The sequence below is a fragment of the Ochotona curzoniae genome, unplaced genomic scaffold (genome assembly GCF_017591425.1).
Source record: "Ochotona curzoniae isolate NIBS_2020 unplaced genomic scaffold, NIBS_Ocur_1.0 contig_883, whole genome shotgun sequence".
Classification (NCBI taxonomy): domain Eukaryota; kingdom Metazoa; phylum Chordata; class Mammalia; order Lagomorpha; family Ochotonidae; genus Ochotona; species Ochotona curzoniae.
In genome coordinates this window covers 50,778,799-50,797,132 of record NW_024466599.1, presented here as the reverse complement: position 1 = coordinate 50,797,132, position 18,334 = coordinate 50,778,799, and the positions used below count along the sequence as shown (strand labels likewise).

The 18,334-nt window shown below is 51.2% G+C and overlaps 1 protein-coding gene across 1 annotated transcript in view; it reads right to left on the bottom strand.

The window, feature by feature from the left end:
• The window catches only part of ACOXL (acyl-CoA oxidase like), a 284,350-nt gene that overhangs the window by 240,585 nt on the left and 25,431 nt on the right, over positions 1-18,334 (bottom strand). Inside the window, 2 exon segments of the mRNA XM_040993353.1 lie at positions 13,241-13,373; positions 15,595-15,667. Coding sequence (XP_040849287.1) covers positions 13,241-13,373; positions 15,595-15,667 — 206 coding nt within the window.

Below are 18,334 nucleotides of genomic sequence, written 5' to 3'. Positions count from 1 at the left end.
CTACATGGCTGGTGCTGTGTGAGGTCCCTGGTCTCTGGGAACTGGCAAGGATGTGGGTAGGTAGTCAACTCCCAGCTGCAGGAGAGCTGGGGGATGGAAGGAGGAGGTTTCCTAGGGAAGCAACATCCGGGCTCACTGAGAAGCAGCACAGAAGAGAGCCACAGCAGAGAGGCCAGCCTGTGCAGAGCCTGGCAGTGTTGAGGCATGGCCTGCTGGAGGCAACGGCACCCTCTCCAAGTGACCACAGCTTAAGGTCAGCTTCTCCCACCCCGGAAGAGTAATCCTTCACTCAGCTGCTCCAGAGTTCAGGGCCAGGGCTGCTCCAGAGTTCGGGGCCAGGGCTGCTCTCTGATGCCTTCATCCTGTCACACAGCTGCCCCGGAGAGCAGCAGCCCATCCCTGACCCGTGTGTCATTCCCCAGAATAACCCAGCTGTCACACCCCCCAACGGTGTCATCAGATCTTCCTCAGAGTCAGATGCCAGGGGCAGCCTGGAAGTGAGTGGGCACACCCGGCAATCTAGAGTCTCCCCTTTGCCACATCATGGCTGCCCAGAGCCAGGAAACAAACAGGGAAAGACTCAGCTCAGTATTCTGGAGCACTTCCTCCCCTGAAAATGCCATCAAATGCCGCCAGAATGCCACCTCAGAGCCGTGACCTGGACTGATCAATTCACCCAAGAACCTTCCCTTCATCACTGTGTCCATCCTCTCATCTATCCATTTGCTCACCAAGTACCAGAGAGGGCAGTGCTAACCATGAAGGCTTAGGCCCTGTCCTCTTCAACTTGACATTCCTAAAGACTGGCCTCTGTGGGGAGGGAGAGGACCAGGGGGGGAAGAAGGGACAATGTTGTGTCAAGGCTGGAAAAGCCACTACTGGCAACAGCAGCATCCCATACAGCTGCTGGTTGAAGTCCTGGCTGCTCCACTTCCCATCCGGCTCCCTGCTGTTGCACCTGGGAAAGCAGCAGAAGGTGGCCCAGGTGCTTGAGCCTCTGCACCCACCTCAGAGACCAGATGAAACTCTGAGACCCTGGCTGTAGTCTGGCCTGCCCAATGGATAAAACAGTCTTTGTGCGTATGTGTGTGTGTGTCTGTTTGTCTCAGAGTGTATGTCTATGTGTGCTTCAGACTTTCAAACAAACATTAAAAAACAAAAAACAGGGCTCACCTTGAGCGTCTGCCCCCATGTCTAATCCTGTTGGCTACTGAACAAAGCCTTTCAGGGCCCTCGGGCCACCCCATGGCCCAACCTCACAGGAAGTGCCCATGCATCAGTTTACCTCTTTCTGCTATATCCATAGCCTCTTCACACTCTAACCCAGAGGAACTTCCCTTCAGAGCAGTCATGGTTTCCTCTGCCCCAAACCACAGAATCATCTAGAAAAGCCACACATCCTCACAGGAGCAAGGGCCTGTGCCTCTCCTAGGGGCACACGGCAGCAGTGACATGCCAAACTCAGTAAACAGCCTTGCCACTGATGCCCCCCGGGTTGAGGTTGCTGAGGCAGCTGCATCTATATTTGTTTAAATTAAGAAATCAATCAAGGAGTACTGCACAGAGACCAAAATATGACCTGACTTCTGGACACCGAGCCAGGCCAGAGAGAGCATAGAAGCACCTGTAAGCAGGAGAGCCTGTTAAGGCTGCAGTTCACACAACACTGCCAGTGCTGGACGCCCTCACAGAGGCACCTGCTCCCTAAAGGAGGAGCGAGAGGGAGAGGGACAGAGCAGGTGAACAAAACTCATCTGATGAGGCAGTTCATTCCCTGTACCTGTGGTGCAGTGCAAGATGAGCTGAGCAAGGCAGTTGTATCCTGAAAAGAACATGTCTACTGGTGGAAATGGAGGAGGTATCCCCTTCTTACCTCTCTGGGAAAGTTCAAGTCACCAAAGCTGGACTGCTATCAACCTCCACATAGGCCCCCAGGCTCCCATACAAGTGTCCCATTCTTTCCTCCACCTGCCCCACATCCACTGGGTATCACTGCCGTGGAGGTCAACCCTTCATCTTGTCCTTCCTGCTGCTGACCGCCCAACCCCTGCAGGTGACCCTGCCTTCTCAGCCCCCCGCCCCCCATCCCCTGCCCCATGGCTCAGGAGCGCCAGTCTGTCACAACTCTGGCTCACATGTCTGCCTAGTCAGCTTATCCCCATCATGATCTCCAGGCAGGCATGGAAACTCAGTCACATGAAGCTCTCTGTTCATCCCCCCTGGACCGCCCTGGTTCACTCCTCTGTATGTGTGTCTGGTCTCCCTTCTGCCCAGAATGCCCTTCTTCCTTCTGTCAACCAGTTTCTCTAAGTCCCTCAGAGCTCCACGTGAGCTTTTTGGGGGATTCTTCCACGGATGGCTTATGCTGTCCTTCGCGTCCTTGGTTCTGCTCCTGCTCACAACACCATTACAGCATTTACTATTTGCTATTAATAGTTATTTCCAGTCCCTCTCTATCCTTCTAATGAAGCCCCGCTTGTCACAGGAAATACAGGTCATTCGGGAAACAGAACCCTAGAGAGCAATCTCAGAGCAGTGTTGAGGCAAAGCACACTAAACTGCCATCTGCGATGCCAGAATCCCATTTCAGAATGTAGGTTCAGGTCCCAGCTGCTCTGCTTCAGATTTAGCTCCCTGCTAGTGTGCCTGGGAAGGCAACAGTAGATGGTTTGAGTACTTGAATTCCTTCCACAAGGATGGGAGACCTGTGGATGGAGTTCCCAGATTCTGGTTTTGGCCTGGGCCAGCCCCAACCACTGCAGCTATTTAGGGAGATCTTCCACTAGATGGGAGATTGTGTGTGTGTGTGTGTGTGTGTGTGTGTGTTGGTCTCTCCCTCTCTATCTCTCTGCATTTCAAGTAAATAAAACTTGCTATGTGTGAGGTTACAGAGCAGCTGCATACAGAAAACAGGAACTTATTGCTGTAGAAAAAAAATAGACAAGAGAACATGTTCTTAAACATTAAAAATAACTGCTCTAATTCAACATATGACACCAAGAAAATATGCATGATATAAACAACACCCACAGGGGAATGTGAGTAGGGGCAGGAATAAGACAGATAACACCCAAGAAAAAGTCCAACCTCCTCCAAGGTGGGCATTGTAGCCCAGTATGTTAAGCTGCAAGCTGTGACACCAGCATCTCGTGTGGGCACCAGTCCTCGAGTCCTGCTTCCTTCACTTACAATGCAGCAAGCAATGGAAGAGGGCCTGAGCTTCTGCCACCCCCGGGGGAGACCCGACGGAGCTCTGGATTCCTGGCTTCAGCTTGCTCACATTTGGGAGTGAACCAGTGAATGGAAGATCTTTCCTCTCTCTCTCTTTCTATAACTCTGCCTTCCAAATAAATAGATAAATCTTATTATTTAAAAAAAAAAAGTCCATTCATGTGTAGACAACGGGATGCTGGACTGTGACATTGTCTGTACCAACAATGTCGGGGTACACTTAAATAAGAGACTGATAGAATTATAGTAAAATGGGGGGACATCTGTTGGGGGGTGGGAGTTTGGGGGGAATCCCAGCCTATACCACATAATTCAAAATTCAAAATAAAAATAGATTTTAAAAAATTCAATCTCCAGATCATTAGAATCCTGATGAAATGGAGAAAGAGGTGGGGAAAATGAATCACCAAAGAACCAGTGAGAGGAAAATTTCCCAGAATGAAAAGAGATATTAGTCCTATTGAAAAGTCTAACAGGTGCCAGGCAGGATAAGTGAAAAATCAGACCTAACCAGTCATGGAGAGATTTTCACATACCTAAGACAACCAGCTTGCAGAGATAAAAGACGGACAGACAGACCCAGGGGAATATAACTGGGTGCTAAAAGACCATGGAGCAGCACCTGTCTGGCAGGGTGGGAGGGTTGAGAGGCAATTATCTTCAACCCAGAAATTCCATTTAAACCATTGCTCAAGCATGAAGACACAAACACACAGCATCTCAGAACACTAGTTAAGGGTCCGAAACATCATCCACACATCCTTCCAGGACCAGGAACTGGAGCATTCGTTCATACAAACCCAGAGGAAAGCCAACGAAAAAGACAATGTGGGGGTGCGAGGGAAGGGTTAAGGAAAAGCTGTCAAAAGGAAAAACAAGAAAAATGTTTGCACATATGTCAGGCTGGTCAAAAGCCAAAGAGAGAAACACCTCACACAGCAGTATCCGGGTTGCACAGCCATCCCTGGCATCTCGCTCTAGCCTCCTGCTGGGGCAGGCTGCTGGAGACAGCCACAGCGGTTCATGTAACAGGGTCCTTGCCACCCCTGTGACGGATCTGGATTGAGGTCCTGGCTCCTGCCTTTGACGCAGCCCAGCCTTGGTCATTGTGGGTATCTGGGAAGTGAATCAAAATGAGAGTGTTTCTGTCTCTCTCTCCCTCTGCCCCGACTACTACCTCTAAGATGTTTACTTTTATGCAAAAAATGTTTGAAATCTACATGGACTTTTTTTTTAGAACATAGACTGTTTTCATGAACATTTTGAACACCCTTCATGCTGATAGACAACCTGATGGCTCCTGAGAGTTGAAAATGATGTAGGGGTGGGCCCCTGGCCCAGTACTGAAGGTACCCACATCCCACAGCAAAGTGCCTGGGTTGGAGTCCTGGCCCCTCTGCTCCCAGGCCTGGCTCCATGCTAGTGCGCACCCTTGGAAGGTGACGAGTAGTGAAGCACGTAGGTGCCTGCCCCCCATATGGGAAACCCGACCTGAGTCTGCAGCTCTTGGGTCCAGCCTGGCTCAGGCCTGGCTGTTGCGGGCATTTGTGATGAGAGCTCTATCCGCCTTTCACTCTGTCTCTTCACTTTTCCAATAAATAGGTAAACACACAATTTTTAAAAATAATAATAATAATTTAAAAATCAAACATTGTGAAGGGGAGAACCGAAAGGGAACACTGGTGTGCAGTGCTGTGTGAGTGAACTTAGCTCTTGCTTCTGTGGCAGAGCTGCAAAACTGCCTGCAGAAGCAGTTCAAGCTGCTGCCGGGGCTGCCTCTACCCCGAGCCAGAGGGCCTGCTGTGCTCCGGTCCAGCTTCCTACTGATGGACAAGAAGCAGCAAAGAGTGGCTCGCGTGCTTGGGTTCCTGCCACGCCATGGGAGCCCCAGGTGGAGCTGACAGCTCCAGCTTCAGCCAGCCCAGCCTGGACTACCGCAGGCACTTAGGGAGTGAACCAGAGGGTGGAAAACATCTACCTATCTCTTGCATTCTGTCTTTGAAATAAGTAAATGTATTTTTTTAAAAAATAAAATTTTTAGATTAAAAAATCATGACTCACAAATTTTACACTAATTGTGATTTTACTAGCCCCCATAGGACCCATAAGGATTTTTTGGAGACAAATTTAAATGGCCCACTTCACTCTTAGAGGTTTATCCAAGCAAGTGTGAACCCTCTGGATTTGGCTTATTATAAATTTCATTATAGTGGGCAGATGCAGTCCAAGTCATCCCACTGAACTGAGCTCAAGAAAAAAAAAATCCCCTGCACCCACCGAATAAACGCTCATTTTCAGCAGCCCTCCTCCCCATCCCAGGACTTCAGTCCTCCTCCCGCCCCGACACAGCTCTCAGCAAGGCCGGCAATGCCACTGAAAACCATTGGGAAGGGGGCTTAGATCCTAGCCCAGCACTAACATCTGGCATCAGCCAGATCCCAATTTGGGTGGGATTACCTCATTTTTAAGTGTGGACAACAATTTTTTTTAAGTCTTTGGTTTGATTGGGTTGGGTTGGGTTGGGTTGGAGTCAGTTGGACTGGGTTGGGTTGAGTTTGGTACAAAAGCAAATATAACTGTGCCCTAAGTGGTCCAGGAATGCCAGTGAGCAAGGCTCACGTGGGGCAGCCAAAGCATCCTTCACTTGAGGACTACAGAAGCCACCGCTCAGCTGAGAAGGGGCTATACCCCAGCACCACACTGTGAGGCCCAGAAATGCTAGGTACACATCAGTTTCCCTGTCTGGGAAATGGGAGTTACAGCAGCACCTGTCACACAGGGTTGCTGTGTGGACTGCACCAACGATACTGTAGATACACTCATCATGGGCAAGCTGCTACATGACTGAGGCCACATCACTGCCTTCCTCTGCAGAATCCACTGAGGGATGGGACAAAGGAATGGGGCTAGGAAAGGAGGAGAGGAGCAGGGCCCTCTCCCAAGTCCCTATGCTTCCAGGAATACCAAGGGTCAGAGGCAAAACCTCTCAGGGCAGAGGCCCAGCCATCAGCCACTCAATCTGCCCTCTAGGTGCCAAGGGAAAGGTGACATGGCTCCGTGAAGAGATGACACTCCCATGGCCACAGCCTGAGCACCTTCCTGTCTGTCTCAGGTGAGCAGGCTGACAGGGCAGCAGAAGGCAAACCCACGCCCAAGCGGGAGCCCAGCCCAGGACACCTGGACGCGGGAGCCTCCCTCCTCACAGTCTCCACGGCCCCATCGGAGCGTTGGAGGGGGCTGGGCTTTACAAACGGCCTGTTCAGCTCTGGTGACCTGATCACAGGGAGCTCTGCCCTTTGAAATGTCACAGTCAAAAACATCTAACGGGCCTGGGCCACATCAGACGGAATGCCCAAGAACTTGCCTCTTCCACAGCGGAGAAAAGCCCCTTGTCCATAGCATGTGCCCCAGGCGTCCTCGCACAGATGGGACCAGAGTGTCAAATCAGCTCTGAAGGGCTGGGTGCCAGTTTCTGGGTCATTGTGCCAGACAGCCGAGGCCTCCATGAGAAACTGTTTCCAGAGTCAACATCGTGTTAAGCTGTCACCTGTGACTTCCGCATCCCATATCAAAACAGCGTTCATGCCTCAGCTATTCTGCCTCCCATTCAAATCCATGCTGATGGATATATAGCAAAATATAGCCCAAGTAGGCAGGTCCCTGAACCTAGATGAGGAACTGGGATAGGGCTGCAGGCTCCTAGCTTCAGCCTGGCCCAGCCCCAGTCATGATGACCATTTGGGAAATGAACCAGCACTCTGCCTTTCAAACAGAAAAGGTAAATCTTCATTAAAAAATAAATGTTTCCATCAAGATACGCCCCTGATTCTGACCTCTGAGGTCCCTTCCTGCCAAAAAAAGGACACATCATCCTTAGTATACCCGCTGCCACCATTGCCATCTGCAGGGTCATTGTCCACGGCCGCCCCAGAGGGCACCTGTCTGTTTCACGTCATCTCTGTCACCTTTGGCAACGCCCAGAGTGCTAACACGAAGGCCCTCGACACACACACGTGGAACAGAAGTACATTCGGAGTAGGATTTCCTCCAGAGAGCCATGCTGAATGCACATATCGTGTGTTGCTCTGGCTGCACTTGCCTTCAGCTCTCGGGGTTTGCGAAATGAAAGAGAGTAGGTACGACGACAACCACTTGTGTTTCAGTTGCTAAAACCATAAGCAGCCACCCTAGAAACACCACCAAAAAAGTCACCTTTTTCATACCCGCCGCAGATGCTGCCAACTTGAGCTTTTTTAAGACACTGATGAGTCAAATTATGCCCTGAAGAGTCATCAAAATAACTCTACTGCTTACTTACAATATTGATGTGCAGCTGCTGCACACCTACTCTCCCTTCCTGGATCATCCTTTAAAGCTCGGCACCCACAGCTGAGAAGAAGTCAAATAAACTGATGACCACAGCGTAACCCTAGCCACTTGCCAACTAGAGAGGTAAAATACAAGTCAAGGGAGCGCGTCTGCCAACTCATCGTTGGTATTTGCCGCCCTCTGGCGGTGAAGCTCCGGAAGTTTCCACTCCAGGAAAGGCAACCGCAGGTTTCACAGATGCCCCTCTGAGCAGCCCAACGTAGCATCCTTCATCCTTCATCCCACAGGACGCCCCAGCGTCTGAGCAGATCCTGCACCTCTGTATGTGAGGATCTAGAGGAGGAATAATTTCAGTCTGGACGCTGTACTCACAACACATCTACAAAGAGAAACACCTCAGTGAAGCTCTCCATAACAGCTCTGCGTGAGCAGGTGCTTGGGGACCAGTCACATCACACACGTGTGCGTAACAGTAAGCATTAGTGGACTTAGCCTCACCGACTGCTGTGCAATACACACTGCACAGGTCATAGGTGTTCAGGGCATTAGCTGGGGTGCACACAGCCTGCTCCCTGCATGCACGGCTACGCTGCACGTTACATGCTCCTCATGAGAGACCTGCACCTCTACCCGCCCTGCTTTACTGAGTCCCCTTGGAGGCAAGCCTCTGCAGGAAGGTCTCTTAACCAGCCCGTTGCTGCTGAAAGATGTACACACCATCCTCCAGAGCCAGACCTCTTCCACACGCCAGCTTGCAGAGTTTCTCCAAAATGCAGTGTCTACCAGGTAGGCGACTGTTTTCACATACATGATGCCATAACTCCCCCATTGGCTACTAAGTCACAGACGAAATGATCATCCTGGTGTCCAGAATCTTTGTAATGGGGTGGGTGGAAAGATGAATGGATGAATGGATAAATGGATGGATGATTGGATAGGTGAACGCTTGAGTGTACAGAAGGATGGATGGATGGATGGGTGGATGGATGAGTGGATGGATGGATAGATGGATGGATGGATGGATAGATGGATGGATGGATGGATGGATGGATGGATAGATGGATGGATAGATGGATGGATGGGTGGATGGATGGATGGATGGATGCATGCATGCATGCATGCATGGGTGGCAGACAGGGGAATGAACAGATGGGAGGATGAGTGGACAGGCAGAGAAATAAGCATCCTTTGATGCTTTGAATCACCAGTGAACTTGAGCTTTATTGTGCAAGCCTCCATGTCCCACGGTAACAGCCTGTGTGTATGAAGGATGGGGTGCACACTGGTACTGGTACATGAAGCTCTCCATGAGGGTCAGCTCGCTCAGCCCCACAGCTCTGTCTTCAGGGCACTGCCACTGGCTGAGGTCAGGCAGAGACAGGAGGCCAACCCCCACAGGCTGGTGCTCTTGAAGGCTTCACAATGGTTTTGGAAGGAAACACAGTCTCCCAGTTGCTTCTGTGCATGGTGAGCCCATCAACTCCACAGCACAGCCTTTTGTCGGGCAGCTCCTCTGCCAGGTTCAGCGCTGGGCACTGGAGTGAGGTAAGGATGAGGAGCCCACCAGCATTGTAGCCTGTATGGACACCTGGCAGGGAGGCCCTCCCCACACCTCCCATACTCACTGCCAGCCAATGGCCTTCTTCTTTAAGATTCATTTATTTTATTGGAAAGGCAGATTTACACAGAGAGAGATTGATTTCATCCTTTGGTTCACTCATCAAATGGCTGCAATGGCCAGAGCTAGAACAATCCAAAGCCAGGAGCCAGGAGTTTTTGTCCAGGTCTCCTACTTGGATGCAGGGTCCCAAGGACTTCGGCCATCCACCACTGATTTCTCAGGCCATAAGCATGGAGCAGGATCAGAAGTGAAGCAGCAGAAAAATGAACCCATATTGGATGTCAGTGCCTCGGGTGGAGGATTACCTGATATGCCAAAACGCATAGTTTAAAGACCTTCTGTTGAGGCATTGTCTGCTCAGGCTTCTGTAACAAACTCAGGGATTTTAAGCAAAGGAAATATCTTTTCTTATAGCTCTGGAGGCCAGTGGGGTTGGTCTCCAGTATGGCCTGTCTCACTGGGTTGCAGACCTGACCACTGTCTGGCTGTCTTCCCATGGCGTGTCCTCCAAATGTGCAGCCATCTCTTGATGCATGGACAACAATCTTAGGGAGTTAGGGCCACATCCCTATGCTCTCATTAAACTTCACACACCCTGTCCCCAAGTAAAGTGACACAGGTGGCAGCCATATGTTATGGACTGCCAAACTTGTACGTATTGAAGCCCTAATCCTTTGTGGGATTCTTACAGCCATCTGTTGGCTGGAAGCACAATAACTCTGCAGGTTAGAGTTCAGCGTCCTGGGGGCAGAACAGACTCACTGAGGAAAGGCCAGCTGTAGGATCTCCGAGGTTGTACATGAAAATCAGCCCTGAGCAAGATCGACCACGCATGACACAGGAAAGTCACCAAAGTGAGGTCAATGAGAGGAGGACAGGCTGAGAGGGTCACACGGGGCCCTGGAGACAGAACAAGAGCTTGGGACTTGATCTTTGGGAGCCTGGAGGCCATCCATGGTGGTGACAAGATGGCCAGGGTGGTACTGAGGACTTGCACCTGCATCTGTGTGTCACATCCAGAGTTTCTTCAGGTGCCCAACTGTAGCACCAGCAGTATCTGGGCCCTTGCTGGAGACAGAGTCCACAGCAATGAGAAATGGACCCCCACTCCTGGACCATTCCAACTGTGAAAGCTTCAGGGTGCTGCTCGTGGAGATGGTGACCACTTTGCCTTACTGTTTTTGTCCAGGGAAGGTAAACCCCAGTGGGTGGTTTGACCCTCTTCAGCCTCCCAGACTTCCCACACCCATGATGGTGTCCCCAGCTCTCTTTTTGGGCAAAGGCCTCCCAGCCTCGCCAAGTAGGTCTTCAGAATCCTCCCACATTGCGTCTTCATTTCCCTTCCCTGTGTTCTTACGGATGGCTTCATTGGGCCTGGCATTTTGGACACAAACTGGAGGACAGCTAAGTGAGGCCAGACTTTGAGAGGAAGTCTGAAAGTGCTGCAGAATGCCATAGAATGGAGAGAAGACAGACATCAGGGCCAAGTTTGAAAGCACCAGGCATGCTCGGCCTTGAGCAAATGTCACCACGGAGAGCAGCAGCAACAGTTGCCTAATACCCCAAGAATGCATGAGAGAGAGAGAGAGCCATTTTTCCACTCATCAGCCAGCAAGGCAAAAGCAGGACAGCCTTGGGTTTCAGCTGGCAAAGCGTTATGTCATGTGCTCAAGCCGTAGAACAGAAGCTGCCAGCAAGGCCAGTGAGGTCACTCTCACTAGCCAGGCCCACTGTGATATCACAGCGGCTTGAGTCACTGCCCAGCAGGGGGATGCCAGACGTGTGTGAACCAGGCCCTGTGTGACGGCTCCCCACTGCCTGGCAACACATAGACAGAATTAATGCCAATACTGGGTAACATGATTTGTTCCAGGCACCCAGGAATCTACGGGACACTCTGCCCCTTCCCTGAGCTCTTGAGACCCTTGCTGCCTGGAGGCCAAGGTCAAAGTCAGGCACATAGTCCCAGCAAAACCCACCGACCCCTGTACTGCAGGCAACCTCCATCTGCCTGGTAACCACAGCAGCAGTCACAGCTGAGCTAGGGCGCACTCTCTTGGCACCAGGCCTTCCTCGTGCCTCACCAGCAGGCTGAGCCTCATCTCACAGAGGAAGAGGCTCAGAGCAAACTGCCGACTTGGCCCCACCTGCTGGTCATGGCCAAGATGAGCTGTGAGTCCAGGGTTCTCCAGTGTCAGAACACAGGTTCATGGCCACAGCCCTACACTGCCACGAATGAGGTGTGCACAAGAGGCACACACCCAAGCCTCCTGGGGGCTCAGCAGAATGACTAACGGGAACCTGCACAGTCACCCCATCTGTCTCCTCTCCCGGCCTGGGCAACACAGAAGACCAAGTCTTGGCTCCAGGAACCCACCACTCCTGCTTCATCAGCACTTCATTGGCACTACTCGACACCTGACCCTGCACAATCCTACCACGGGCCTCCGGCAGTGCTTGGGGCTGCTGGCAGTACAGCATGGATATCCTCACTTATCTTCACCTACTCCGAAACTGGCCAGAGCACAGGCTCCCAGCAGCCCTCAAAACTCCTAATGTGCACCCAGCGCTATCCTCTGAAGGCCCCGCAGTCAGGCCACTGAGATTAGAAGGGATATCTGCAGGTGTCGCAGCCACAATCCCCTCGTTCCAGCTCCTCTTTGAATCCATCTGACTTCTCTCCTACCTTTTTTTTTTTTTTTTTTTGAGGCGGGGGAGGATCTCAAGGTGGCTGCAAGAATTTCCTCTACCTGCTGGAGAAACCCCAAGTTGCTCAGCATCTGGAGCCTCCTCCATCAGCTGAATTTGGCTGAGCCACTCCTGACAAGGGGCTGCAGAACTAAAGTGGAGAAGGCCCCAGCAAAGCAAAGCACAGGAACCAGGCCACAGGTGGGTTAGGTTCTCTGTCTTGGCCACACTCACCAGCAGGAAAGGCAACGTGGGGGAAGCTGGGGCCAGGACAGGCGGGGTATGAAGCAGACCCCTGAGAGGGAATAAGGAAGGATTTTCTTATTATTGAGGCCACTGCAGCCAATGTCACATGTGAAATTGGGTGAATGAAATTCACTCCTTCACAATGGCTCAGTGAGTAAATCCTGGCCTTGCACATGCCAGGACTCCATACAAGCTCCAGTTCGTGTCCCGGCTGCTCCACTTCCCATCCAGCTCCCTGTTGTGGCTGGAAAAACACAGCAGAGATGGTCCAAAGCCTTGGGACCATGCATCCATGGTGGAGACCTGGAAGAGGTTCCTGGCTTCAGACTGGCTCAGCTCCAGCTGCTGCAGCCATTTGGAGGAGTAAACCAGCAGAAGGAAGATCTTTTTGTCTCTCCCTCTCTCTGTAAGTCTGCCTTTCCAATAATAAATCTTAAAAGAAAAACACTCCTTCCTGGCAGGATCCTGAAATCAAGCCATGTGTACACACTCCTGGGGAGCCTTAGTTCCATTCCAGTTTCACCAGGCGCAGGGGACCAGGCTCTCCCCCTTATCCAAAGAGACAGAGAGGACCCAGAGAGGAAAGAGTGTGAAAGAAGCAGGGGGAAGGGGAGGCTGCCCAGAGCTTCTCCCGGCTGTTCTTTTCAAACTAGATGATGAGAGGGTGCAAGCAAGGGGAGGCAGAGATGGCTGCTGAAGTCTGGCCTTGTGAACCATGAATGCCTATGCCCACACAGCCCCAGGAGGATCAACACCTGCCAATGAACTCAGCCGAGACCTTGCCCACCCAGGCCAGCTCTTGGCCGCCGTTTCCAACAGACAGGCTTGACCTAAACCCACAGCTCTTCCTGGACCGTGTCCCATGGGCCTGTGGCCACAAGGCCCATGCTCTCCCCAGTCTCCACTATGAAGAACATGCATCTGGAATGCAGATGCATGGGACATCATCTGAAAGGTGCAGAAGTGTTCCCGGCGCATGGTCAAAAGACGCTCCTCAGCACATTCCAGAAACTATGGCCCTGGATACACCACCAACCAACCGTGGCTCCAGAAGCTTGGCCCCTGGAAATCCCTCACAGGTGCCCTCCATCCTGAAACAGGGAGGTCAATTCAAGAGTCAACTACCTTCATGGCGCCCATGGCTTGGAAAGTCACTGCTAATCTTGAAGGGGTCAGCGCCGCCAGCATCGCATTGAATCTTGTGTTCTTGTTCTTAATAGGTGAGTGGTACTGCCCGTCTGGAGTCACAGAACCAAACCTGAAGTGAGAAGGATGGGAGTTATCAAGAAAGAAGAGCGTAACATGAGGCGGGATACACAGATTTCGCTGTCCCAGAACCTCCTCCACAAGCCAAATGGTGGAGTAAGCGGGGAGGGGCCGGTGTCTCCCCAGGGCCTGCTGAGAAAGGCTCCATTCATACGAAGCAAGAGTAGGTTATGCAGCACCACCCACCTGCCTCTCAGCAGGACACGAGTATGAGGACAACAAGGACGTGACCTTCCCCTGGACATGAGGATGTCTTCCTGGACTCCACATTCTATCCCATAATGCTTGCACCTGTCCTTATGAACTGCCACACTGTCCTAATTGCTGTAGTTTTGCAGTATGTTTTTCAAATCCCAAATTTAAAAATATACTTTCGGTTCCTCAGAGTCTCTTGTAATTCCATACAAATTTCTGAGTCTATTTTTCAATTTCTGCCTCTCATGAAGACACCTGGGAATGGCACTGAATTCACACAGCTATGGACTGGCCCAGATTTTAACCAAGTGAGGAACCAACCCTGTGAGAGTCACAGGGGCTCCTCCCTCAAACCTGTGCTGCCATGGCTACTCAGTAGTGTGGGGAGTGTGGATTGCAGTCAAAAGGCCAATGGAATCACAAAAGAATCAAACATCGCTCACCAAAGACAGACTCTATGTATCCTCATGTTTTTCACCATCAGTTTAGCACACTATCGTTTTTCTCTCTCACTGACACTGCATTGGATGAGTGCTCAGCTCATGGTCCAGCCCCTGGCAGAGAACTGACAGGACTGCTACAATCTCACCTGCATGGTGACACACACCAGCTTCCCTCTGTGGCTTTCCCCTCATGTCCCAATTCTCAAAGATGGATGAGGCTGATGAGTGACTGGGAAAGGCAGGCACCGCCAGGGGACGGGGTTAGCATCCTCAGATCTGCTGTTTGGGACCCTGGTGGCTCCAGGAGGTGACCCTTCAGCACCCACCAGGACAACCACACGGAGGTTTCTGTTGTTTCAATTTTCTTTCCCACCAAGTCACGGTGGGCAGTGGGGATTTAAGAAACAGAATTGCTCCACCCTGTGTCTGTTTCCAGGACATGTTTTCGTAAATTTTGGGCATCAACTCTCACATCTACCTGCTTGTCACCCAAAGGAACAGAACTTTTCAGGAAAATCCCAATGGAAGGCAGGGTGAGAGCTGGTGATGCCCACGTTGATTCCTGGCCCTGTAAGATGTACAATCACTAAGTCCTGTGGTTTTTACAGGATACATGAAATGCAGCTGACCAAGGAAGAGCAATGGTGCTTCGTAGCCTTTGCAAAGAGCACCATTAACCCCTTGCCCCACCCCCAGAACACACCTGACAGTGGAACCTCCACCTCACTGTGGAACCCACCCTAGCCTCCCTGTGCGGTCCTGGCACCGACTCACCAGCTACCAGTGGTTATCACAACTTGTGAAACTTTCAGGGAATGCCTCACCTGTCACCACCCCCGAAGGAGACAAAGGCACTAAATAGTTTACTGCAGAGAAACAAAAGCCCACAGGTCCGACAATTAAGCAACTGCTGACATAACTTATGGACCGTTGATTTAGCAGTCTTTGAAGGGTGCTATCAAAAATGATGGTGCATGGGCCCTGCGGCGTGGCAGAGTGGCTAAAGTCCTCGCCTTGAACATGCCGGGATCCCTTTGGGGCGCCGGTTCTAATACCGGCAGCTCCACTTCCCATCCAGTTCCCTGCCTGTGGCCTGGGAAAGCAGTCGATGATAGCCCCAGTGCTTTAGGACCCTGCATCCGTGTGGGAGACCTGGAGGCTCCTGGCCTCGGATCAGCACAGCACAGGCCGTTGTGCTCACTCGCGGAGTGAATCATCGGACGGAAGATCTTCCTCTCTATCTCTCCTCCTCTCTGTATATCTGATTTTGTAATAAAAATAAATAAATCTTCTTAAAAAAATGTTGGTGCAGAGCAGGTTTTGTGGCACAGTAGGATATGTCACTGCCTGTGATGTCAGCATCCCATTGAAGTGCCAGTTCCAGTCCCAGCTGCTCCACTTCCAATCCAGGTCCCTACAAATGCCCCTGAGAAAGCAGCAGAAGACGGCCGGAGTATAGGGGCCCCTGCCACCCAAATAGCAGACCAGGATGGAGTTCCAAGTTCATGGTTTCTGCTTGGGAGAACAAAAAGGTCATGGGCCCAGCCACCTGAGTCAAGGGGGGGAATTACTTACTTATCCAGCAGGTTCTCCCTGGGTATCCGAACCTTGTCAAATATTAAAATCCCATTGTCCACACCATTCAAACCTAGGGAGGACAGAAACAAAATGCAGCTGCAGAGGCACCTGCAGCCTCCCAAGCCTGCCTCTGCTAACATGCACAGTCCTTTTTTTGCCCTGAGTTGTTGGTGCTATTGCATTTGGGAAGCTCGAGGGGACACCGTCTCCCTGGTAAGCTGTGTCTGAGTGTGTGACCCGTGTAGCCCGCTCACTCCTCCCCTATGCGAAGGGAGGAGAACATATATTTCCTTCTGCAGGGTACAGGCAGCAGTGGTTGTGAGTAAGAAAGAAAAGCAGGGGCAGGTGCTGGTTATGGTGGTTAACACGTCACGAGGGAGGCCTGCAGTCGATACTCCACTTTCTTGGTTCAAGTCCTGGCTCTGCTCCTCAATCCCGGCTTCCTACTAACCCACACTCAGGGAAGCAACAGGGTTGGTTCATGAAATGCTGTCTATGCCACCCAGGTGAGAGACCTGCACTGGGTTCCCAGGTCCCAGTTTCAGCCTGGCCCAGCCCCCAGCTGTTGCACGCACTTGGGCAGTGAAGCTGTTGCCAGGAGATCACTTTCACATATTCTCTCTCTCTCTCTCTCGCCCCCATACACAAATAATTGCTTTTACAAAAACAAAGGAAGAGTGATGAATATGCCAGTTATTCCCATCTGATCACACATGGAACAGAGACTTCAAAACGTTTGTGCAAAAATGGATTTTTTTTTTTTTGGTACAAAAAAAAGTTGAAATGCATGCAGTTTTCTCACAATATGCATCTCCACACACTTACTGAAGCCATGGAAATGCAGCAGTCACAGACACATGCTTTATGATTTCACATTCACAATTCTATGCCAATTCGTAAAAAAAAAAAAAGAATGCAAAAAAATTGTCTGCACTCCCCAGAAAAGATAGCTCTAGACAGACAGCTTTCTGTCCCTGGGAAGGTAGGACTCAAAGGCTTCCTCTCCCAATGCTTCCTCCTGGACTCACAGGCTGAGCTGCTGAAAGCAAATGGCCCGCCAGCTGTGGGAAAGCAGCCACAAGGACCTGGGACCCAGACACCCTCCAGGGCCATTTGCTGCAGACACCTGTCAATGTGGGCCCACCGAATGCCCAGAGCTTAGGGAGATTTCAGCTGGGGAAAGTGCCTTTCTTCAGAACACCTCCCCTTGACAAAGACACACCTTGTAAGCACTGAGGAGCTTCAAGGAAAGCAAAGCAGACTTCTCCGTGGTTGTCAAGGTTCTCAACACCTGGAACAACTTCACACACACACAGCTCACCCTTCTGCTCTGGGCAACACCTGACATGTGAGGCCCTTTCAAGGTGCCAGGGCCAGGTAGGCTCTCAGCCACCCCCTGACAAAGGCACTCAGGAGCCCTGCAAATTCAAAGGCAGTGCAACTCGATGGGGTGTCCCTGTGGGTGAACACTTGGGGAGGGGTGGGACCAGCCCCCTCCCACCAAAGGCTCTTCTTCTCACACCTCTCCCTGCCCTTCTTGCCTCTTTGTTTGCTGCTCCTCCATACTACCTCATGTAGTTTGGCTTGACCTTGGCCAAGGACAGCCAGTGGAAGCCCCAATCACAGCCTCACAGCCTGGTTTCCTGAGTAGGCCTGTATTTACACACACACACACACACACACACAGAGTCTATGAATTCCTATGGCTGTGACCTTATGTCTTGGAGACAGTCTTCTCAGAGATAACTGATATAAAGTGAGGTCGTTGGGATGGCCTTCACGTATATAGCTGATCGGAAGGGCAGCAACTGGAGACAGGTACACCAGGGATGATGGAATCCTGGGCCTGAGCCCTCCTGGATTGTGCTGAGAAGGGACCAGCCCTGCTAACACTTGGATCCCAGGCTCCAGCTTCCAGGATGATGAGACAACACATTTCTGTGATTGGCACTGCCCTGGCACACCAATGCATATGATCAGTTCTCAGGGGGCATCAGGACCCCAGAAGCACAGACATCACTGAGGTGAGCCGGGGATCCTGGGGCATGAAAGCTGCAGTCCTCTGAGGTTCCACAGGCCCAAGAAGGGGAGAAAATGTGGAACAGCACCCCAGTCAAAATTACCTGATGCCTAGAACATTCAAGAAGCTGGGAGAGGGCCCGGCACAGTACCCTAGCGGCTAAAGTCCTCGCCTTACCTGTGCCAGGATCCCATATAGGCTCAGGTCGTATCCCAGCTGCTCTTCTCCCCACTTATGACCTGAGGAAGCAGTCGAGGATGGCCCAAAGCCTTGGGACCCTGCACCCACATGGGAGACCTGGAAGAAGTTCCTGGCACCTGGTTTTGGCGGCCACTTAGGGAGTGAATCAGTGGACGGAAGATCTTCCTCTCTCTTTCTGTAAATCTGACTTTCCAACAAAAACAAATAAATCTTGAGAAAAAAAAAAGCTGGGAGCAAAAAGAGAGTGATCCCCTGATAATGGGCACTCTACCAGCTCTAGCAAACTACTTCAAAAGGGCTAATATTTTTTTCAAAATATGCATTTCTATGAAATTCTTGACAATCCTTTGTAAAGAACAGATTTTTAAAATTCTACACTCAAATAAGCTATTCTTTTCAATCCATTTCTCCAGGTACAGAAAAGACTGAATTTGGCTTAATTTCTCTTTTCTGGGGAACATTTCTCTACCTTTTCTGTTCGGGAGGGTGAGTGAGGTTAGCATCTCCTATGGAGGA